This window comes from Emys orbicularis, chromosome 2 (assembly GCF_028017835.1).
Source record: "Emys orbicularis isolate rEmyOrb1 chromosome 2, rEmyOrb1.hap1, whole genome shotgun sequence".
Lineage (NCBI taxonomy): Eukaryota > Metazoa > Chordata > Testudines > Emydidae > Emys > Emys orbicularis.
In genome coordinates this window covers 172570736-172594760 of record NC_088684.1, presented here as the reverse complement: position 1 = coordinate 172594760, position 24025 = coordinate 172570736, and the positions used below count along the sequence as shown (strand labels likewise).

Genomic DNA, 24025 nt, shown 5'->3' with positions numbered 1-24025 from the left:
CACAATGCTGCTTTTTTGTTGGACCTTAAAGAAAACTGTGAATCAATGTACCTAATGTGGAGCCTGAAGTGCTAAAAATATTTTTTTTCCTTTTTATTTAATCCAAACCTTTATGTTTTCCTGGTTTTCTACTTTCAGTCCTAGTACCACTCTTTCTTATAGGTTACTTAACACCAGTACCCCCACTTCATAGTCAGTCCATTGCCCCCAGACACCCATTAATTGACTGCAAACACAACTTTATTGCAAAATGACTGCAGCTTTATTAAGCAACAGGATTTACAGGCAATAACTTAATCAATATAACATTAATATATCACATAATTAAATAAGATTCTTACAAGTCCTGCCTGTAGCCTGAAATATACACAAGATCATTGTTCCCACTGATAGCATTTACCAAAAACGATATGAAATGGTACAAAGCATGGCTTCTGCACTGGAAATATGATGCTCCTTTCATTCCATAGGCATCCCCACTGGCAACCTAAAAATACTAATTCCCCGTCTTTAGGATTTACAGCTACTTAAACACAAAATGGGACTGATTCTGCCACCCAAATTAATGTGAGTACAACTGGAAGCCAAGGGGACTACTCCTGTGAGTAGCTGATTCAGAATTTCACTCACATGACTAATAGTGGCTGGAACAAAACCACACTGATTATGGTGGACTGATAACCAAAAGGCAAATAAGCTCATTGACTGATTTGTGTGCCTACACCAACCAAACAGGTGAAACACTATGAGCTCACAACTGAAGAACACCTTGAACGTTCTGCATCCACCACAATAATATACAGGTGAGTGTACTTATAAAGTTCTTCACTTCTGAAAGAGAATAGCACTGGAAATGGTAGAGTCTATCTGTATATTGGTTGATGCTGCTAGAAATTGCAGAATCTATCAAAAATGGCAAGACTGTTTAAGTGCCCTCTGCAGATACAGAAGTTTCCAGTAGCCTACAAGGTTTCCAGTAGGCTACCAGGTCATTATGTTATGTGTCTTTTATTTAGCAAAAATATTCAATTATTCACTCACATCACAGTGGTCTAGCCCCTTTCATGCCCTATAGGACTGGTTTCACAATCTGGAAATTAACTATTTTCTTAAGGAAGCTGGTAAGAATCAATCAATGGCAGACCAATATTTTTCAGTACTCTTTTTTAAAAAACAGAAGGCAAACTTGATGAGGAACTAGGAAAGTGGAAAACATACACACCCTGGTTTGTGGCCTGGGGCTTTGGTGGGGCCAGGAAAGGGGAAGGAACTATTGGGCAGAGCAGAGTCCTTTCTCCCCTTCCTGAGAACGCACGTAGCCCACATAGGGATTTGGAGAAGGCTGGACATGAGAGGTTTTTGTGGGCCTGTTCATGCCCCACCATGGGCTGTGTGTGACCATTACAGAGAGTTTTCTTCTGCACAGACCTTAGTGCTATCTCTATGCAGAGTTAGGAGACACACAAAAGTTAATACAAGATCTAGCTTCATTAGCTTCCTCGTGGATTCACCATGTAGTTTGTAGGGATGATGTGTATCTCCTAGCACCACCACAAGCCATCCCCTTTATATCCTGTCCATATGCATTAACTCAAACCCATAAATGGGTCCTCATTAGTAGGTCCTGAGGGAACAGTTTCCCCAGGCCCTACATACACACACATTCCTTGCTTTCTTGATAATTATCATTCAACTAAGCAAAATTAGAAGATCTCCAAGATCTTGGTGATTGGATGGGAAAGTCCCAGATGCCTAGAAATGGGCTGCAATTGTTAATATTAGTACCACTTCTTCATAATCCACTGTTTCATAACTCTTTAGCGTTTAACTGCATTATCACTGAAAGATAAGAACTGAATACTTTTAAAGACACATTAAAATAATGGTCTAAGGTTGATAGCATTGAAAACCAAGAAAGAAACAGGTATGTTTTTGATAGAGGAACATAAGGTATTGGGACAAGATCCAACATCTAAGAATAAAATCTATAGGAGATCATACAAATTTAAAAAAAGGATAGTTAGTAGTGGGTGGGGGGTTTTCCCCCTCCCTCCTCCTCTCTTCTTTTTTTCTTTGCTAATACTTGGGGAGTCACCAGTGAAATCACTGATGGAGAAAGAGTAGAATTTGTACCTGGCTAAGTACACTTCTATAAAGAGGGAAGCTAGACTAGAATCACAATTCCTTTAATGACCTGATTCCCTTTTACTCCATAAAAATACTGGCAATGTTACGAGAGAACTGGACTTGACATTACAGCAGTCATTTTGTGTACACAGCCACCATTAATTGGATGCGAGAACACCACATAGTCAAGAATAATTTGGTCCTTTCCTAAGCAGACAAAACAGCTGCACCACTGCAGTGTTGCTAATAAGGATATATAAAGTGAAAGATTATGAGAATGGGAGAGAGTGTGGGTAGCTCACCTTGGATCTGTGTATCTGTGACCATAAGTTTCTTGCTGAGAGTTGCTTTGCTGATAAGGAGAGTTATGAGTTTTTGCTGTTGCTAGGGAAATTATTAGCCCATCAGAGGTTACTATGAATTATGTGCTTTGTTTTGATCAATCTATAAAAGATATTAGTTAGAGTGTGCAATTTGGAGAAGTTCTGAGAGGTTTCCGACAAGCTAGGAGACTGACACTCAATTTCCCAGTGGCTGGGAGGAAGGCTGATCACCAGAACCCTGCTATTGACCACACAACACCATCTCAGACTTTGGGTAACTATATCTGGGGTGCTCTGGACTATTGTTATTTTACATGTGTGCTTTAGACTCGATAAAAACAAGGATTTTTGTGTGAAAGCACTCTTGTGTGTACCAATCATTTATCAGATGGAGGAGCCGTGTTTCCATTGATTTATGTCTTAAAGCCACCTGAAAAACAAAGACTAGTTACCATAGTTTTCAGTTCAGCAAACCTCAGGTAACAGCAACACTATATATAGTGATGTACAGATACAAGTATTTTAATTTCTCTTACAAAACAGTATTTTCCAAGGTTTAATATTTCTGGTATAAGTTTTCAACCATTTGTTAATTATCTTACAAAATTTGTTTGGATGCATATTTATGCAGAGTAGCAAAATAAGTTAATTTGCACAGAATTTGAGAGGCTTTCTTTTTCTACAAAGCAGATCACAAAAAATGGCTGTTTATAAAATAATGTTAGTTATGATTTCATCCTTAATCTGGACTTAAGATTTTTATTAGATAGATATAGGCCATAATTTTCAAGAATAGGAAACTAAATTTAGTCTCCTAAATTCATATTCAGGCACAGAACTATGCAGCCTAATTTTCCAAAGTGTTGAGCATCCAAGTCTCAATTTAAGGCTCCTATTTTTGAAAATCTGAATCTTCAGACCAAACCCAGCAAAGCTTTACTTCAATGAGTAACCTTTTCTTGTGCAAGTGGTTCCACTGACTTCAAAGGGAGTAAATGGGAGCTCTGAGTGCTCAGCATCTGTGATCATCAAGCCATTTTTACTTATATGGATAAATAAGGATTTAGTTGCTTAACTTTTAGGGGCCCATGTTTGAAAATTCTGGTCTAAATTACTTTGGAATAGGAGGGCCTAATGAACTAAGTATGGGACTGTGAGTCAGTAAACCTGGGCACTAAATCTGGCTCTGGCACTGATTCACTCTGTGGCCTTGGAAAATCATTTTACCTCTGAAATTAAGTAAAATGGGTCAATTCTCATCCCTGACACAGAATTCCTATATAATCCTGGGCAAATCATTTAATCTCTTTGCTCCAGTTCTACATCTGTAAAATAGGAATAATAATACTTTCTTTCTTACATCTTTTGTCTGTCTTGTCTGTTGAGATTGTAAGCTGCCCAGGACAGGAACTGTCTCTTACTTTGCACAGACCCTTGCTCAGTGTGACCAAGGACTGTTATACAAATACATATTACCTTCCTTCTTTCACTTAGGATTGTGAATCTGCTAATGTTTGCTCCTTGATATTCTTGAATACAAAGCATACATACATATGAACAAAACATTATTTTTAAGGCCTTATAATGGTAGACTCAACCTGTCACTTATGGGAACTAGGAAGACATTGCCTCTAATGGACGTTACGCAATAGATGCCTACTGCTGAATTTCTTGTCCCTTCTTCTGAAGCATCGGTACTGGCCTCTGTCCCAGAAAGGGTATTAGACTACATGGACCACTGGGCTGATCTGGCTTGGTAATTCCCAAGTTCCCCACTATCACCTTTAATAACATATGTGTTTCTGAGAACCTTAAATTTATGATAATGGTATGTATTTATTAATGTCTGAAAAGGGTTTCAGGGTTCACTATGCCTATGTATATAAGACTAACTATGCCCTTGAACTTTCCCTGTGGCATGTACCTATCCAATTCAGCCTGGGAGGTTCATTATTGGAACTGCTTTATTACACCTGCTACTGCTCTATTTGCTTTTCTAACTAGGCTGAATGCTGGGTTTTTTGTTTTGTTTTTTTACCTTTTAAACTGATAGATACAGACCTTCTTCCTTCCTAACTGCATGGGAACAATGCAAGTAATTCTTACCACCAAAATGCACAGTAACATATCCTTATCATGTGTTCTAAATATGTGTTCCATTATTGTAATAGTTATGCAGGCCAATTTTAATGAAGAGTTATTAAGAGAGACGGCATTAGGTGGATGCATTTACACTAGAGGAATGAACCCAAAGTCAAAACTAGAGTAAGAAGAAAGGAGATTAAACAGACTGAAACAAATAAATGGAGGGCAGTGCTGTTTGTTTCTCACTACAAGTCTCTGCAGTAGTGGTCTTGCATACCCTACCCCTTTCCACCTGATTTCTAGCAAGCAAATCAGAGCAGAGTATCTTTCTAGATCAAGGCACTTTCCAGCTCTGCTTTAGTGACAGGGGAATGGGCATTACCCAGAAGCTGCAAGGTGATGTTTGGACATGGCTGACAAACCACCAGCTCAGCTTTTCTTTTCCACAGGGCAAGCCCTCTAATACTCCTCCTCCCCTTAACTTGCTAAAACTTGCAGCTGTGATTCACAGCCTGACCAACAGTGATAGATAACAAACCACTGACCTTGAGGGCAGCTTTGTGTGTCAGCCTTCTTATTGCGTTGAGTCACCACACTCCTAGTGTGTGTTATTTTAAGTATCACATCTATCAACCACTACCAAACAGAATTTGTGACCATGTGCATTTTATTAGTGAGCTTTAATACTTTTTTTTTTTTTTTTTTTTTTTACACATACTGTACAGTAAAAGAAAAGAGGCAGAGGAGGCAGCCCTACATATTAAAAACAAAAAAAACAAAAAAACAAAGAGACTCTTGAAGGCATATGATACACTTTTTGAATCTCTTGTTTTCAGTTATGCCATAAGGAATCTATACTGATGCTAATATGTTTGCATTGGTAGCTTTTCAATTTATTTTATTATTTTTACACAGCTCACAGCAGTAGAGCAATGTCAGAAATATACCATTCCCCACAACAGAACACATCTGTGGTGAATCTGCACAGAAGCAATTAATTTCCTTGTGGTATTTTTACACTGGGGGCTTAATGCAAGTCCCCATTATACAAACAAAAAGCTCTAGACAGCTCCTGCTGCCTGATAAAAAAAATAAATCAGATTGAGAAGGGCTGTTTGGCCTAGGACTGCTACAGGCAATGACTTGTAATGAGGCATCCCAACACTAATTATGAAGCTTATTAAAGAGAATTGTCTAAGTTGTACTAAAGTTCTGGCTATAATCAAGTTAAGGAAGACATGCATATTGAATTGGGGTCCCCCACTACTTTTTTGCAGCCAAGTGGCTAATCCTTAACTAGGCTAATCTGGGTGTCAATTTATAGTAGCAATATTATTGTGCTTGGCAGATTGGTCAAGATTAATTTGATAGAAAGGCAGGTGAGAATCCCAACAGCTTGGAGATAATTCACACATCATAGCCTTCCCAACTAACTAACATCTGCCAGTGAGGGGGCCAAGAAACTGTCAAAAACAAATACTTCCAAGCCAGGATTTTATTCTTAAACTTCTCCAGAATCTTCACTAAGGTTGGGAAAGCAATATTTCAGTGTACTGTTTCAAAAAGATTAATAAAGATGTTAGGAGGCTGAACTGCTCTGAGATTTGTTTAATTATTCCCCATAGTACTGCCCCAGCAATCTGCTGACATTTAGCCCCGACCTTGCAAATCCTCAGTAAATATTAATATATCAACTCAAACAGGGACCGTTGTTTTATTGGTTCACGGAGCTCAGAGAGATTCGCCACAGCAGTGAAAAATAATGTGCAGAACTGAGGAAGAACGGCTCCTTTGATATCACCTTCTGCTGCACACATGTGCTGGGAGCATCAACAAAATGGAAATTCTGTTACTTTGCCACAGCTGTAGAGTGACACTTCAGATGCCTTTGCTTCCCTTTGTACAGCCTGCTGGAATAATCCCAAAACCACAGTGGTAAGAGATTGGGTGAGAGGAGAGAGAACAGAAGAAGAGAAATCACATTTTATTATCTGACATAGTGGAAATTTTTATAATGGGTAAGTTTCCATTTTACAACCTAATAAGCTTTGCCCAAAACAATGAAAGCACTAATAAGCGCCAACGAATGCTAAGCATAATGCTCTGAACACAGTTTACTATAGTGACTTTGCTATTTGTTTCTCTGAGTTGTACATAAACTTCTCTTTTTCTCCTATCACTTGCCGCTCTTGACAGTTTGCCTAACATGTTTTATGTGCCTAACAGTACACACACAAAAAGAAAAATCCCAGGATTTATCCCCCACCCCCATTTACTTGCTTGCCTCAAATTTAAATGCACATTATTAAAATGTCTCTCATAAATACACTGCCAGTCCTAATAGATGAGTATTTGATGTGGGTCAATAATACGTCCAAAATTCTTGGGTTTAGGGAAAAGGGCTGCTGTGCAACATTTGGCATTCAGATGTATTGAGCTGCAGAGTTAATGCGTGATTAATTTTATTCATAAAAATGTTAATCACTTCATTGTGAGATCTTTTTAACATTCTGCGCGCCGACCACCTTTTAAGTTCTTTCTTGCACAAGCTCGCAAATGTATTTAATATTTTCAAACATTCTGTTATTACCAATAACCCTTGTCATTAAACATACTTTTAAAATGTAATAAAAAAATCTAACAAATAACGGAGGAACAGTAAACACAAATAGAAGCCAGTTCCCTCACATCTTCCCCTGGGCTGAAACTGACCAGCTTCTTTAATATGCACTTGTTTGCAGAGTCCCCGAAGCAATTTTTTCTCAAGCATGCTTCAAACCTCATTGGCACCGTCGAATATCATGAAAATAATATAAGCCTCCAGCATGTGACAGCGGGGACATGTTATAGAGGGGAAATAACACTTCTGTTTAAAAAGGAGGGGAAGATCTCAGTGTAAGCACATCATTTTGTTTTTTGAGGCAAGTACCAAAGTCTCAGCTGAAAGTGGGATCAGGCATTGGTGGGTGTGCCGCTTGGACTCACTGACTTGTTGTTTCCAGCTGGGCAAGACTATTGTGTACGTATTCAGCCAATGCACTCATGAAACTGGATAAATGGATTAGTGGATCAGAGACACCATCGGCATCTTCAAAAGGAAAACAGCAGCCTGCAAAAAGCCTGACATTTGTGTACTGGGGCAGAGGGTGTGTGAATGCTCTGCCTCTGCCAAAGGGACAAGACAGTGATAAACTTTCAACACTGACCACCTCACTTTGTGCTGCAATTCGCCAACAAAATAAATGGATTGTTTCATTGTATTTGAACCGTAGACAGCACAGGGAAAGCGCCACTTGTACAGCAACAAAGGACAATGTATTGTGTGGGGCCAACAACTCAAAATAAAACCTTTCATTATCTATGGGTCAGCCATAAATCTAGAATAAAAATAAATGTTACGTTTAAAACTCGCCTTTAATTCTGCATGAAGTTTGCTTCAGTGTTTTCTAATCTCTTAAGAGAAGCACTACATGGAACTCAGTGTGTCTTGAGTTTTCATTGTTAAACTAAACAAGCAGTTTGTTGTATTCTTTTGATACCGCATTAAACATGCAGGGAAACAAGTTTCGATATCAAACATAAAGGATGTCTGAAATGCTAATTAAAGTAAGTAAAATCAGATAAATGCTTTAATTTCCACGTTCTGTTTTTACAAACACCCATGCATGTATGCTCTTCATATATACAAAAGGAGAGCCAAAAACAATATTAATGATGATGAGGGAATTCAAGTAAATTAATTCCTTACAGGAGTACATCATTTACTTTTAAGAGCTCATATTTTCTAAGCCTTAAATTTTTGAATACCTATTTCTATGGTGTTTTCAGTCTCCTGGTACGTTTTCAGTGATTCCTGTACACATGGCTGGTTTTATGGGCAAGCTATGAACGAAACTGCATGGGGGCACTACACAATTGGGAACACCAACCTAGCCCAAAGTCATTTCTGTACCTTTTCACTGGAAAGCATGTCACACATGCCACATTTACTACGTGTTCCAGCGTTTTACTTGATTTGTTAGGTCCAGGTAAAATTTACTGCATAAATGTAAAACTTTGCAACCTGAAAACTGACATAGTGTAGTGCCTCTGAGAGCAAAAATGGTTAGCAGGATAGTTCAATGCCATATGACCTCAACTGCCCTTCCTTATATAAAGAAAAAGGACTCAAAGTTGCTACAAATCCACACAAACCTGATGTTTTTCACATTTATGGGGATACATCATCCATAGCCTGATTAAGGAAACTAAAATGATTGAGAATGTTATTCGTGGTGAAAAGTTAATTTGTTATGCTGTATGGCTTTTATGATTCCTAAGATACTATTATTATTATTTTATTTATGTATTATGTCCCCGCTAGGTTTTGTTCGACATTTTGACTTTGGCCTGATGGGAGGCAGTTAGCACAAAATGCAGGGTTTAAGCAGGAGGTGGCCATGGGACTAAATCAACCTTGGCCCTGAACTCAAACCAGGGGGAAAATGTACGTGGAGACTCAAATTCGACAAATCCTTTTGCAAGCCATTTATTACTCATTACTCCTTTCTCGCGGCTGTTTGCACTGTGTGCGCCCAACGTCCATCCAACAACCCTGGGCCAGCTAGAGCCATTCTTTACACCTCACCTTTTAAGAACATTTGAGAATGTTTTAAAGAAAATTGGAAACTGCTTCTTGTGCTGTGTCCATGGCTGGGTCTCTATTTAACCCCACCTTCTCTCCTTAGGTACAACGCTCCCGCAGCTACATGCTGGACTAAGCAGGCACACACGGTGGACACCAGGGCCTACAGTTGTAATGTCGTGTGGTCGGTCTCCAGATCAGGCATTTACTTATGGCCCAATCCAGCCGGGTTTTACTCGGGCCCCGCCAGAGCTCTCTGGCTGGTTAGCGAGCGCGCAGGGAGCCGCGGCCTTTTCCTTCGTGGCAGTGCCGGGTGTGGGTGGGCTGCGGCGGCAGGCGCCAGGGGCCAGGCACAAACTCCGCCCCCTTGGGAAAGCGCTCGCCACGCTCCTTGCCTTTTATAACTCATTCAAGCCTCGGCCGGACCGAGGCCGCTAACTGGCCACAAGCGGCCTCTTGCACGGCGGGGCTGGAGTCTGTAGCAGCACGCTGGGCTCTGCGACCAACAAGGGTCCCCTCGCCTTTAACAAGCGCAGCCCAGAGGGCCTGGGAGTCCCCCAGCCTCAGGCTCCGGCCCTCCAGGGCTTGGGGCGGGCAGAAAGCCTCTGCCCCAGGTAATCGGTCAGACGTCGGCCTGTTCGCGGCTCTCCCTCCGCCAGCCGGGGCTGGAGGTGTCAAGGACCAGTCCCCGCCCTGCCCTGTAGGGGGCTCACTAGAGGCGCTTCTCCGCCGCGCGCCCTCAGGTCCGTACTACACCGCACAGCCCACGGCCGCCCGCGCCCACCCGCCTTCCCCCTGCGGCGTCTGCCCCCGGCCTCCTCCCGCCAGCTGTGGGGCGGGGAGAGGCGCGGGAGGGGCTGGGGGAGGTCAACGCTGCGGAGCTAAGCGCCTGGGGGAAGGGAGGGGCACATGAGGCAGATTCAGGCTGCCCAAGGCTCTGGACCTGCGGCCATTCTCCGCCGGCAGCAGTGGGGATCCCCTCCAGACGGAACTAATGAAGGACCCGTATTGTTCCTAATCAGTCGTGGGGTTATTTAAATAAGAGCCTGTTTAACATAGGAACAGTGGCCCACAGCTATGAAGAGCCGTTTTCTCTCGAGCAGCTCCTCCCCCGCCCTCTCGGCTTGCACTCTTTGTAATAGTCTCATCTACAAGGACGATTGAAACTTTATAGTGCATGATTCATAGAGTGGAGCTGCACTTGGAGCCATGGTGCATATTACATTAATCAGTGTCAGGCCACTAAAACAGAGATATGAATATGAATTATCCATATTGCTGGGGAGATAAATGTGCTTGTGAATAATTGATCGGCGCGCGTGAGAAAAGGAAAACATGATCACACAATGAAAGTTACCAGGAGCCTTAACTCGATCAATGATTACGGCTGGACATTGACCTCTTGCTGAATCTCCCTCGCCACCACAGTCAACGCTCTGACTCTGTTCGCTGGAGTCAACTTCTGTGTGTGCACTGCACAGAAAGGGGGAGCTTCAAACAGAACCAGTCTGAGAACTATCGTTAGCAAACACATACAATAAACGGGGTTAATTCAGATTGGCAGCGACAGTTTGGCTTCTGCAGGCTTGGAACTGGTCAAAGTTTTTGAGCAAACAGCCACAAATAAACCAAAACGTTAAAGGAGTAACAATAACTGAAAGGGACCCACAATATAGGAGGGAGTCAGTTTAAGCACTTCCAGTCTACGAATTTCCTCTTTCCTTTTTCCGATTTTTCTGAAAAACAGTCATTAAACAGACTTCTGTTTTAGAAAAAGAGTTAAAAATACACACAGGCATAAACACGCACACGAACGTTCGGTAACTTTGTGTAGCTATGGAAAAGCTAAATCCCCAACAAATATTCCGTTTGCTTTACGTATATTAATTTCAGGTAGGTCGCTGTATTCAGGGTCATATAAAGTTTGCAACGTTTTCTCTTTACAACCTTAGATTTCTGATATCGTCTGTAAATGCCAAATAAATAATAGAGGGGAGAAATGAATTACTTTCTATCGTAAGGAGGTGAGGGATTGTTAAACATACAGAAATTTAATTTTAAGGGAAAGTGTTTTGATGTTTGCTGATTGTCTTAAAAGAAAAAAATAGGGCCCGATCCTGCTCCCATTGAATAAAGTGGAAATTTTGCATTGGACTTCATCGGTATCAGGATTGGTCCCGTAAATATTAACTAGAAAGAAAAAGTAGGAAAGTACCACTTTCCAGTTTGCTTTTATCAGCTTGAAGCACAATTAAGACTGTTTTTCTTTGAATACTCTCCCATGCACTATATTATTCGCATATATACATCTGCTACTCAGATTTTTATGAACGTGAAAAATGTAACAGAAACTGCGAAATATTTCCCAGCGAAATGGCATAAACTATCATTTCTGGCGTTACTCACGTGATAAATTAAACATACGACGTAACCATTTGGTTTCTAAAAAATATCGTTAAGAGTGCAGTACAGTCCTTTGCTAAAGTTCCTCTACCTATAAACATTTCAGGGTAATTCTAACGTTACACGACAAACAAAAATACCGCCGCACGTATTCTCTACGCACCAGAGATAAACAAGAATACAAACAAAATCGATATATTATACAGCGCAGAGAATATACGATCCTTCAGATGTGTGATCTTTTGTCATAAAGACCCAGTGACATAATTAAATATACAAATACACAGAGACAGACAGACGGGCTGACTGACTATAATGGAAACTTGCTTGAAGAAAAATAACTATTTTGAAAGTCAATAGGGGAAAATCCCGAAATTACCTATTCGTCTACAAGTTATTAAACCTAGATTAACTCTTCTACGCTCCAGGAGTGCCAGGTGTTATGGACATACCTACGGAAGCCTTATTTCATTTTCAAGAAAGAAAGAAAGAAAGAAAGAAAGAAAGAAAGAAAGAAAGAAAGAAAGAAAGAAAGAAACCATTTTCTTGTTCAGTTTCCATTATTTTTCTGGTCTTAATTCGGAACTGAAGCACTTTCCTTTTAGTAAACGTTGGGAATATCCTAAAAACTCAACTGGATTGAATTGCACAAGTTGTTTGAGCTGAACGCCTGTTTGGTTTGAAGATCCCAGCAACCAAAATGCACTCCAGCAGACTGCCGTGAAACACAACTCCCTAACGGTCCTGAAAGTTGAGCATACGATCGAAAAGGGTGTGTGGGGAGGGAGGGGCATGTGGCGGTCTTGTTGCTGTTGTTTCATTAGTAGATGAAACGAGTTTAATTGGGGAAAATGCCGATCGGTGCTAGCTCTGCTCTCACCTCTGGCACAGGGCAGGGGTGAGGATTTACCTCCATGTCGAGCTTTGAGCCAGCTCTGGCGGAAAAACTGATATTACGGTATTTTAAGGTTGGAATCCGGCTTTTCATAAAACATTGAAAAACCTGAGAAAATCTGCAAAAGAGTAAATACAAATAATCTGCGACAAACTTTGCAATTGAGACATGAGACTCCAAGGAAAAATGTCCAAAGAGCTTGCTGATGGGCAACAGAGTGATTATTAATTATTATTATTATTTTATTATAACATAATATGATTATAAAATTATTTCGTTTTATCATCTAGATATGGGGTAGTTTCTTTTGTATTTAAACAAGCACATGCACCCTTCTTGAAAACTGTTTTAGAAAAGCTAAGGGCAAGTCTGTCTCCACCCCTTGGGTGATATTGCTTCAGGGAAGGTGACTGTGCTGCCTTTTACCCACAGAGGGCGCTGCGAGCCTTCCCAAGAAAGATGACTACCCAGTTCGGCAGCTCAAGTGCAAGTGATCCAAAAAAGTGAAGCCACAGTCTCCAGTCCCAAAACCCTTATAACGTGCAGGCTCAGGCGCGCGCGCACCTCCCCCTACCCTCCCGCTCTCAACAATTAAAGTCCCCTCTTACGTTAATATGAAGCAAAGTAATCTCCCTCTTCTCCTCTCAAGCCAATTTGGCACCACCTTGTTTGCTTAGCTTCACAGAGCAGCATTGTATGCTTTTTAAATGAAAGATGCCAGTTTATGAAGGCTACGTGTGTAGCAAAAGGAGGTCCGATCCTGCATTCCTTGAGTATCATGATCTACCACTGACGGCAATGGTAATTATGTTATGAATGATCAAGGAACATCGGGCCCAAGGAAAGTATGTCGGGGACAACGGGCATTGCAATGCAGCTATTTCTATGTACTTGCTATTGAGCAGGAATTCGGTCAAGTTTATACCAGCAGTTAGTTGGTACTGTAATTGGGTTTAAGAAACGTGGATGATTTACATTAAATACTTAACTGTTTATCTCCTTCGTTCAAGTGCTCAGCAATTTATCGAAATAATCAAGCTCTATTTTTGTTTGAAACTGGAAAAGTTTAATATTAGAAAGGTAGAGTTGATTAGGATTTTTAAAAACATTAAAAAGGCTGTATGCTAAAAGCCTGCAAAGTGTGTCAAAATCAATTACTTTCCTGGGGGGGGGGGGCACAACATACATTTCAGTCACCTCACATATTCCGCGCCAGTTCTTCTAAGAATATGATTCCATTTTAACAAATTTAAAATAAAATTCAATCATCTTCACTTCTTTGTAAACATATCTCTGAGCAGTAGTTTACATAGAAACCATCTTTGCATTCAATGATATTGCAGCTAAACCCACACCAATATTCTGAACCTTGATGGGGATTTTATTAATATTTTATTTCAAGATCTAGTCTTGTTTCAAACAACTCCTGTTCTGAGGTTTGTTCAGTTTGGATAGGGCGTCACCACATTATTTCTTAATGACTTTCCCAGCTGCTTCTTTCCATTTTCCACCATCAACAACCATCTGGTATCTTATTAGCACCTCAATGCTCATTTCGTGTTCTCTTTTAGGAGAAAAAAAGAAGGAAATACTGAAAATATTACAAATTTTAACGGTTTGTCTTTGGAAGATTAATGCCAATCTAAACCATGCATATATAAACGGATGGCTTCTTTTTTTCTTCTGGCTCCTTCTAACCAAAAGCACAGAAACTTGTAACACACACTCTGGAAAAGTGCAGTAGCTGCAATTTCATTTCCCCCTATTTTCTATTAAGATTTTACTAAATCTCAAGTGGAAACATCTTTCAAAAGTTACATTTCCTCTGTAGTTGTTTAAAGAATAACTGGAACAAAAATCAAAGCACAATTTCCTATTCCACTATTTTCCCACTTAGCCCAAAATATGGACTAAATACTGGCGATCCAATTTATAAATTGATTTTTAAAGTCAAGTTATATGTTAGCGAAGTGAGAGAAAACGTCTCTCTTTTTTTACTTTCAAAAATTAATTGTATAGAGTAACTGGAAATCAAACCACCTACACTTTTGAAGATCATATGTGTCTGAGCATTTTTGTCCCTTACTAGTTGAAAGGATAATTATCATCTAGCTAGCCAACAAAAAATTGCACTCAGTTCTTTTAATGTACATGTATGGAATACAAAATTCGCAGCTTGGCTTATAGGATATACCTTTCACTAACAGTAAAGTAAAGTCTCTATTTGATGATTTTAAGGTACAATTACCTAAGGAAAAAAATCCTCTAATATTTAGGAGGAAAACGTAAACGTTTGATTAGATGTCTAATTTAAATTTAAATTTAAATTCTGCAACAACAAAATACATACCTGAGGAGATTTCATAATTTCATTTAGTTTATTAGACAAAAATATATGTTTTAGACAAGTTTTGCTGACGCCCTATATACAATCTGAAATCACTCTATATACAGAAAAAACACAAACACATGGGAAACATTTACCAAACAAATAATTCAAGAATGGTTAGAGTAACACGATCTGAAATGGTACAATGGAGAAGGGGGATCCATCTACAGATTTGTGTGATCGCTTTTATGGATTTGCACCACCTTATTGCAAAGAGAGATTGATGGGAGTCGTGTATATCGTTTCAATTTTTTTTGTCCTTTATATCAGTCTCTGAAATATTTTTTTCACCAACCCATTTAATCAAGCAGAAGGGAGAGCTGTTAAAATTCGCGGTGTTCCCTCTTGCTGAGCCAAAGAGCTGTTGGGGGAAAAAAGACGCAACAATCTATCAGTAAAAAGAGTGAAAGCATTGCTACGGTGTCTGTCTGTTGATATAACTGCCTGACATTAGCTAACTACACAGAAATATTTTTCTAGGACATAAATGCCAAAGGATATTTGAGATTTGTTAAGTTTCAAAAAAGTTACAAACTGGCTATGGACACTTGTAAGTTATTCTACTTTTGAAAGGATTACAGCAGGAAATGCTGTATTATCCTTGTTGTTTTATGTATTAATATGAAGATGAGTAGTCGTTATAATTAGTATTTATTATTCAAATACTCTGTATCACATAAGTAACATTCCTTCAGTGAAGAATAACTCACTTGTCACGCACAGGCTGGAAAGGCGATTTTAACTGCTGGGGTGGGGTTTCAGTCCTTGGTGCATTTTCTCTTTCTGTAGGAAAAGAAAACCCAAGAAACATCTTAGAAAAACACATACTCACGCGCACTCACACATGTACCTAAGCAGACATATAGGTATCAGTTCAGGTTTGTATTGTCTTCATTGATTATTTGTTATTCCAAAGCAGATTTATGTTATACTTGCCACTTTTTTTGTTTTTTGTTTTGTTGAATCACTTTGAAGCCGAGGGCTTTGAACTAAACAACAAAACAAGGGAAAGCTCCGGGGATAAGTTAAATAGCGCTACCCTAACGATTTTAACTTATTTTGAGGTGCCTGGTGTGTGACTGGTAGTAGTCCACATGAAAGACACTAATGCATATTATTTAACACGCTAAATTCAGCCCTAGAGTAAACTAGTGGAAGTCTGTTAAAGACAGTGAGTTACAACAAGGCTGTATCTGACCCCATTTTTAAAAAAATAAACAGCTCTCCACCGTATTTTGGGAGATCGCTGCTTGGTGTATTACCTATGTGTTTGGGACTGGTCCTCTCTGTAGGTTTTTCACTGCTTAGGGCTCCCAGGGTTGCTGATAACACAGAAGGCTGTTGCTGGGCCTGGATATGGTGGTTATGATGAGGCGCATGATGGTGGTTTACTCCCAAAAAAGACCTCACATTTAACAGGGAACTCTGAGTGAGGAAAGCCCCATTTGTCCAGTTGTGAAATTTGCCAATCTGGCATGTGTAGAGTCCATGGCTAGGGAGGAAAGCCGGATGCTGAATCTGGGTGGAAGTGTGGTTAACCTGGGAATGAGAAGGGGGAGGAGGGGAAGACTTCAGGGCGCCATCAGGGCTGGTTGCTGTCTCTGCCAAAGACCAAATCTTGGGTTTGCTGTGAGGTGGCACCTGTAAATTATTCTGTCCATTGGGGTTTATGATTCGTGTACTGTTGTCAGAGGCCTCCTTTACCAGGGAGAAAGAGTCTTTGGGTTTAAGACCTTCAGACGCTGACAATGACAAACCCTTTTCTTTTTCCAAATGTTCATCTTCGCTGCTTTGTCGCAGGAGCTCAGATTTCTCCTCCTCTTCTTCATTACTCTGCTCCCCATCATTCTCATCGATTTTATCAATGTCTATGCTTTCCAGGTCGATTTCTTCGTCGTCTTCGTTCTTTTCGGGGTCTCCCTCGTTGTCACTCCCAAAGAGGTTACCATCTTCTTGGTCCTTACTCCTTGCTCCCCAAGTTACTTTGTTCTCCTTCTTGAGTCTCCTTCTGGCGTTGGCGAACCAGGTGGAGACCTGGGTGAGGGTCATCTTGGTGATGATGGCCAGCATGATCTTCTCGCCCTTGGTGGGGTAGGGGTTCTTCCTGTGCTCATTCAGCCAGGCCTTTAGAGTGCTAGTGCTCTCCCTGGTGGCATTCTTGGGCCGCCCTGGGTCCCCATATTGGAACTGTCCATAGGGGTAATAGCCAGGGGCAGTGTGGGCAGCAAAGGTAGCAGGGTGGACACCTGGATTATCCTTCAGTTCATACTGGGAGCCCTGCAACACATTCAGACAAGCAGAGAAGAAAAGAAAATGAGTTCTCTTGTTAATGTCTCTAACAGAGCTGAATATGTTGCTGCTGCAGTTTGTTCCCTTCTTAAGAGAGATCCGTCTTTCCCCTCACTACACCGGCAGGGATATATCAGGGCATGAATACGCCTCTAGAATACAGCAAGGGGTCTTTACAATAAAACTTTGGCCTCCTCATTCTAGATTATTCACATTTAGTTTGAACAGAACTGTTCCCAAATGACTCCCCTTCTTGTGGTGAAAGGGAAGAGTGACTGCACAGGGATCTGCTAAACGTTAGACCTATTTTCGCCACCTCCACCACTCCTCAACCCTCTGAGCCCTCACCTCCAGGCAAATCAAATCAAACGATGCAAATTTAATGTTTTCACATTTATCTCGACGAGTCAATTTTATTGCGTATTTAAAATAAGCACACAGCAAAAAGGAGAGATTACCTCAGACTTACAAATTTAACATCAGCACATATTAATAATATACCTATTTTCAAAATAGGAGCGTATGTCACAATTAAATCCGAAGTATCTTTATTTAGCCCCAAATCAGTGTTAAAAAGTAGTTTGCTAACAGGTTAAATTAGTCGAGAAAGGTAACATGCGATTTTGAATCGCAAACACTAAAATGTGAAATATTTCACAAACACCCACAAACCTCAGACGTGTCCAATAAAATATTAATTGGTTAGAAAAGAGCCCTTGTACGCTGGAATGGAGACGGATTCATACTTATGATATATATGCATGCAGTTACTTTATCTCTTAAGTTTTACTTTGATCTGAGAAAATTGTTTCCGAGCGTTTAGAGATGGTGATTTATTTGCAATCAATATTCTTTTTATCATCAGTAGTAAAACACAGCAAGTCAAATTATCCCATCAGGTGTTTTGGTAAATAACATTTTATCTTTCTAACAAGCTCATTAGGCCTCATTATTATCGCAAATTGTTCAGACAGTCACATAATATTTTACCTCTTTATTTCCAAATAATAAAAAGCCCAGAAATTAAATCAGGATATTACCATCCATTTTAAGAATTGCCACTGTATGCAAACATACAGATATCTTTGCAAGTAGCAAATTGGAATATTCTTAAATATTTTAATACTGAAACCACCTTGTATTTCTGTTTTTGTTCCGTTCAATACAACCCTGCTCTATTTATGCTTGACTATATTCATGGTCTTAATATTTGCAAAACGTTATACAAGCCGTTTTGAAAAATAAAAGTTCAAAACGTCTTTAATTTTCAAAAAGTATCAAATGTCTTTGCAAAGAAACTGATTTAACTTTGGCGGGCAGTTGAAAAGGACCATGTATTTTAATTTCATAGGCCAGGGTTATACACAGTCCACAAAGAAAAGAATGCCATCGTTAAAAGGCCAGATGTAATGTTTATTATAATTTGTCACAGAGTAGTCTTTCTACACTCCCTTTATTCCGTTGTTTTTTATTACTGTATCTGACATTATGTTTCTCTGTAATCTCTGTTGGGAATTCTTTTGAAGGAGCCACTTGCAAATCACTCATTGCTTCTGTGTCAACTTCTACTGTATTAGCAAAATAGAGGTAAAATATTAAATACGTTTTATAATAAAAAGATTCGTAAAAATGATTATATCATAAAATGACCTCATTCCAAATGTCTTCTCTTGTTCAAATAATATTTTTTTTTAAAAAACTGCACAATAGATTCCTTACGTGTGCATAGTTATAAATATTCACATCCTATACCTTACTGGGGGGAGGGGAGAAAGCAGAAGGAGGGGGGTTAAGAGGTGTTTAAAAAAAATCGAAACCTAAGAACGTCATCACTCAGAAATTCAGATATTTTATCTATTAGTAAGAAAATATTTCAACAAAAAACACAAGTAAAAGGAGTTAGTTAACAAACTGATCTGTTTCGCTTGTCATTGGGTAAATTCTCTAGCAACAAATCCAAGGACAATAATAAAAAAATGTTATAGACAAATTAATGACAATGTACTTCTCTACTTCAGTGTAGATACACTATTTTACTTGATGCAAATTAAATCTGTGAAGCTTAAAATAAAGTATAAAAAGTATATGAAACTAAACAGGCGATTTCAAGCCTTGAGCAAAACGTCTGAAGTAAGGAAATACGCCAACTACTTAGAATGCTCTCTAGTCTTTTTGTTTTCTCTTTTACAAACGGACTCGTTTATAGGTCCACAGTCAAATAAAATTTCCAGACGGAAAGGTGTTAAAGGAATATTATTAAAGCCGGTTTAAAAAACAACAAAAAATCATTAGTAATTTTCTTAAACGGAAAGTTGAGTTGCTAGGGTAATCCAACAACAAGGACAGGACTCCTGCCCAGAAAATCCACTACCAAGAAGAAAATTATATGGAGTTTGCTCCCGGCTGGAGTAGCGGCCGATCAGCCCAGTGCCCAGAGACACCCCCGCATACGCACACACACTTTCTCCATATCAGACCCCTCTCTCCCGTCTGCTGGGGTCTTCGGTCATCGCATCCCACACACACACTAGCACCTCGGAGCGCAGGAAAGCAGCACCCCTTTGGGGATCTGCAGAGCGGCAGAGGGAGAAAGTGTCCAACTGCCGGGAGCACAGAAAGTTACTCACGCGGGCTCTTTCATTTGTTCTTGCTGCTTCAAGCAGTTTGCTAAGTGGGCTCCATCTCTGTGGCACAACCACAGATCTTCCCCCACCCCCACTGCCAGGGAGAAACGCGGGACAAACGCCCCAGCATTTCGGTCCCGTTCCTGTCCAGACCGGAGAGAGGGAAGGGGAGAGAGGGAAGGGCGAAAGGAAGGAAAGGTGTGTGTGTGGGAAGCAGCGACCGAGACTTACCATCTGGGAGAAGAGGCTGAGGTCGGCGGTGTAGGGCAGGAAGGCGCTGTAGTTGGGGGCGCTGTAGGGACTCGCGTACATGCCCAGCACCGAAGTGACAGCAGCCGAGCCGCTACCCAGCTCCGCACCCCCAGGCCGGCCTGAGGCAGCAGCAGCGGCGGCGGCAGCGGCGGCGGCAGCCAGAACCCCGGGCCGATCGCTCCCGTATACCGCCTGGCTGGCGCTGAGATACTGCGGGTAACCCAGCTGGGGGAAGGACATCTCCAGGGCGCAAACACGGCGGCGGCGGCGGCGGCAGCAGCAGCAGAAGTATAAAAGGGGGGAAGGAATTTAAAAAAGAAAAAAAAAAGGCAGAGGAGGAGGGAAACTGAGCAGCCGGAGCGGGGTGGGGGGCGGAACAAACCCAGCTGGTTCGGGTCTCTCTCCCTCGTGCCTTTTCTCTTTTTTTTTCTTTCTTTTTTTTACAGAAGTCAGGCCGGGCGAGAGGAAAATCGATCTGATAATTTTCTGTTTCGTTCTGATTTCTTTCTGTCAGAGCTGTATTGTAATGTGGGTGTGGATGAGGAGGAGGAGGAGGAGTGTGGATGGATTCAGTGGGGTGTCTTTCTTCAAATCTCGGCTCTTCTGCGCTCCTAAATCCCTTAGATGTGATCTGATCAACAATTGAGCTCCAACTGATGTGTCTGCCCTTAGGTCCTAGGCTGATCTTTCAGATACAATTTGAAGTTGATGCTTTGATTGGCAGCCACTTGAGCAGCAAGCCCCGCCCCGCCCCTCACCCACCCCCCTTGGCGAAGCACGTGGTGTTCAGCTCCGGCTCGGCCACTTTCCTTGATGTGTGTGTGTGTGTGTGTGTGCGCCCGCGCAGCTGCTGTGCTGCTGCGCCTTGCGTGTGTGTGTATTTAATGTTTAGCAATGGGCTCCTTTCAGAAAAGCCCCCACTGCTGTATGACAACCTGTCTACACGATTTTACAGTTGTCCAACATTGGGGTTTTGCTGTTTTGCAGCCTTAGTGTGTCCCCTTTTAACAAAAACAACTGTGCTGCTGTTTTTTTTCCACCTTTAACACTGAGTCCCCCTTGTCGTCGCCAGGCTCAGGAACAAATGAGAGTGGCGTGGGAGGAAAGGGGGCATTGCAGCCCGGCGACTGGTAACAATTTACCACTAAAAAAAATGCTAACTATAGCAACCAGCACAACTCCTTTCCCCACCTCCCCCCAAACTCATTTTAGGGGCAACCTTTTCTAGCAGCTCTCCCCAGAAATCTTTAGCTACAAATACCACTAGATCTCCCCCTCTTCATCCCACCTGGGTGACATTCAGTGACAATATCAGCAGCATTGCAGCACAACCAGAACATTAGTAATAAATAATCCAGCAAATCAACCGGCATGCTCCACTGGATTTTTTTTTTAATTGCAAACTTTAAAGGTCCCTGGAGTCAGTAGGGACCTAGAGGAAATGAGTTGTTGGAAGGGTGTTGTTATTTTTAAAAACAATCTTTTTGCCCCCGCCTCCTTTCTCATTTGGTTACAACAAGCTCTGCAGCAGGAGGGAAAGAGCCCCCTGTGCTGGAGGGCTTATATAGCTGGAGATCCAGCCGCCTTAAAGAAACGAGTTGTGGTGGCGATTTGTCCGTCTAGTCTCGGGATGTGAGAAGTGGCCCCGCCTGCCCGCGTTAGCTGCGCGTTAGCCCGGACACCCTGGGGCTGCTGCTGAACTAACTTTCCCTTTTCTGCCGCGGGACTTCTCCTCCCGCCTGCCCTGCGCACTGCTGAGCCCCGAAGACCCGCGGGTGCTCCTGCCCTGCCGGGGCCGTGGTGTCAGGTCCAGGGGCTTCCCTCCTTGGGGCATTTTCTTCCACTTGTCTCGTGGGGGTTCCACTCGACCCCTCCGGCTCTCCGCTCTCCTAAGGTCGCCTATCTCCTTGTCTCGCCGTGCCCTTTGCTGGGAGCTCGCCCGGCTTCTCTCAACTCTCAGCCACCACAATCTAGTTCACACGTTACTAGGGGGCTTCCCCTGCCCCGCCACGCCACAGCGAGTCCCTCTCGGACCTTTGTTTACGCTATGGCAGGGATCCCACGAGCTCTCCCCTAGCAGGCGGGTCCCATCCATGTGAGTCCAGTGTTCAGGAAAGATTTAACAGCAACAGCAAGAAGCACAAGGCATACTCACCTGGGCTAATCCCTGCCTCCCCGGGTTCAGGGAGCCGAGTGGGATAGAGCAACCCCCGCTCCACATTCATGTGCAGGCTTATCCTATGCAAACACGACAGTCCAAGCTCCTTTCTTTGCTATAAAGAAGAAAAAAGTGGGAATGAAGTTTTGCCTAAAAGGAGGGACTAAAGGGAAACAAAGGCAAAAGAACCATTTGGACCTGAACTTGGTTACACTTTGCAAAACCATTTGTTTTAAGGATGTCACACTGATTTTTGAAATAAAGCATTTGCAGTAATTTCGCTTACTTTCCAACCTTATTGCGAACACGTATTCTAAGCAAGGACTCCTTATTTGTGCTTTTATTTATATATAATATTTCACAATATAACATTTATAATATTTCACATTCCCGTTTTACCCTCTGTTTTTCTCTGATCAGCCAAAGATTCACTAATTCGCTCACTAATAACATTAATGCTAATAGCACAAATAATGATTGTAAGTGTCCAGTTTCTTTGAAGTGCGCCTTTCCCCCTGCTTTTTCTTTCCCGGGCTAACCCTTTCCTCCCCACTCTCCAGGAAACCTTTCCGTCGAAGAGTTGGTTAAACTTCCTTTTTACCGTCTCTACCATTTAGAGATAGAGACCCTACCCCCTCCACTACCAGCCTCAGACGTTGGAGAAGAACAAAAAGCTCTCTAACCCTCTAATCAGGAGAGCCATCAAACACACAAGTGCCCCTCTGTAACAAAGGTAAACGGTCCCAGAAAACTACAGCAGTGTTTTGCTAACTGAAATGTCACATTACAGGGTTGCAGGTAAATGAAGGTGGGATAAGCCATGGACACTGCCGAAATCTTCTTAGCTTTTTAGATATTGCTGGGATGTGCATCTAGAGAAGTTTCCAGTTGGAGGCTTAGGAAATATGAATCATCCCCTCCCCACTCCACTTCAACCCTGCACAGATCATTTCAGAAAATTATGTCGCTTGCTCTTCTGTCATCCAGCATCTTCTCAGGCAGAATTTTACTATAATTTCTTTATGTGAAATTTAAAAACTGGAGAAAAAGGCCGGGAGAGTCGGGAGAAGGTTGTAAACAAACATGTCTTTAAAAAAAAAAAAAAGATTGGGAAAGTTTCAACGCTGGGGGAAGAGCTTTGTTTCTCGTCTGCAAAGTTCTCAGGGTAATAGATGAGCAGCGTCCCGCGAACGCCATTAATTATTCGTAATCCTGTTCATTACAGAACAGGAGTACGTGGATCGTACTTGCATATTGGACATTGTTAATTTTACGACAGTTTAAGTCAGTCTAGTAGCCAACCTTTCAAACCCCTTTTAACGTTTTTCCCTCTGCAAGTAAGCTGGGAACAGAGCTCCTATACTAAGATACTTAGCTTCAAAATCAGTTTAGCGAAGGTCTGGGAGATTCTGGGTTTATTTCCCCCATACAAGACCTATAGCAGGGGCTTAATCACAACCAAAAATCACAAAGAACAAAAACTGTACGGAAAATTACGAACATCAGCTATTAAAAGAAACAGAAACTTCTTCCTCTGAACCCAAACAAATCCAAAACAATGAAAAGAGATCTTCCCCAAATAATTAGTCTGAAATTGTTAACTATGTGAAATTAAAATATTGGCTTGTTAGAGGTTATTCTCTTTTCCAAATTGACCCGTGTTAAAAAAAATCCAGCCTATTCCTAAAATCCTGTGTTTGAATTGTTTGAATGTCTCCTTAACTTTCGACAAAATCCTAACAAAAAAGAGCACAATGCCAATTCATTAGCTAAACACATTTTAACGACAAGAACAATCAGTCATGTAGCAAAGAAAGGAATTGGGATTAGAGTAAAAACACGGTCACCTTTCCATT

The 24025-nt window shown here is 41.4% G+C and overlaps 1 protein-coding gene across 1 annotated transcript; it reads right to left on the bottom strand.

Annotated features, from left to right (window-relative positions):
* Window positions 1-15149: 15149 nt before the first annotated feature.
* IRX1 (iroquois homeobox 1) lies at window positions 15150-20251 on the bottom strand. The gene is made up of 4 exons (XM_065399644.1): window positions 19991-20251; window positions 16109-17123; window positions 15557-15629; window positions 15150-15207 (listed from the first exon to the last, which is right to left on the bottom strand). Exons 1-4 carry the CDS (start codon window positions 20249-20251, stop codon window positions 15150-15152), a joined length of 1407 nt encoding a protein of 468 aa, XP_065255716.1.
* Window positions 20252-24025: the final 3774 nt, after the last annotated feature.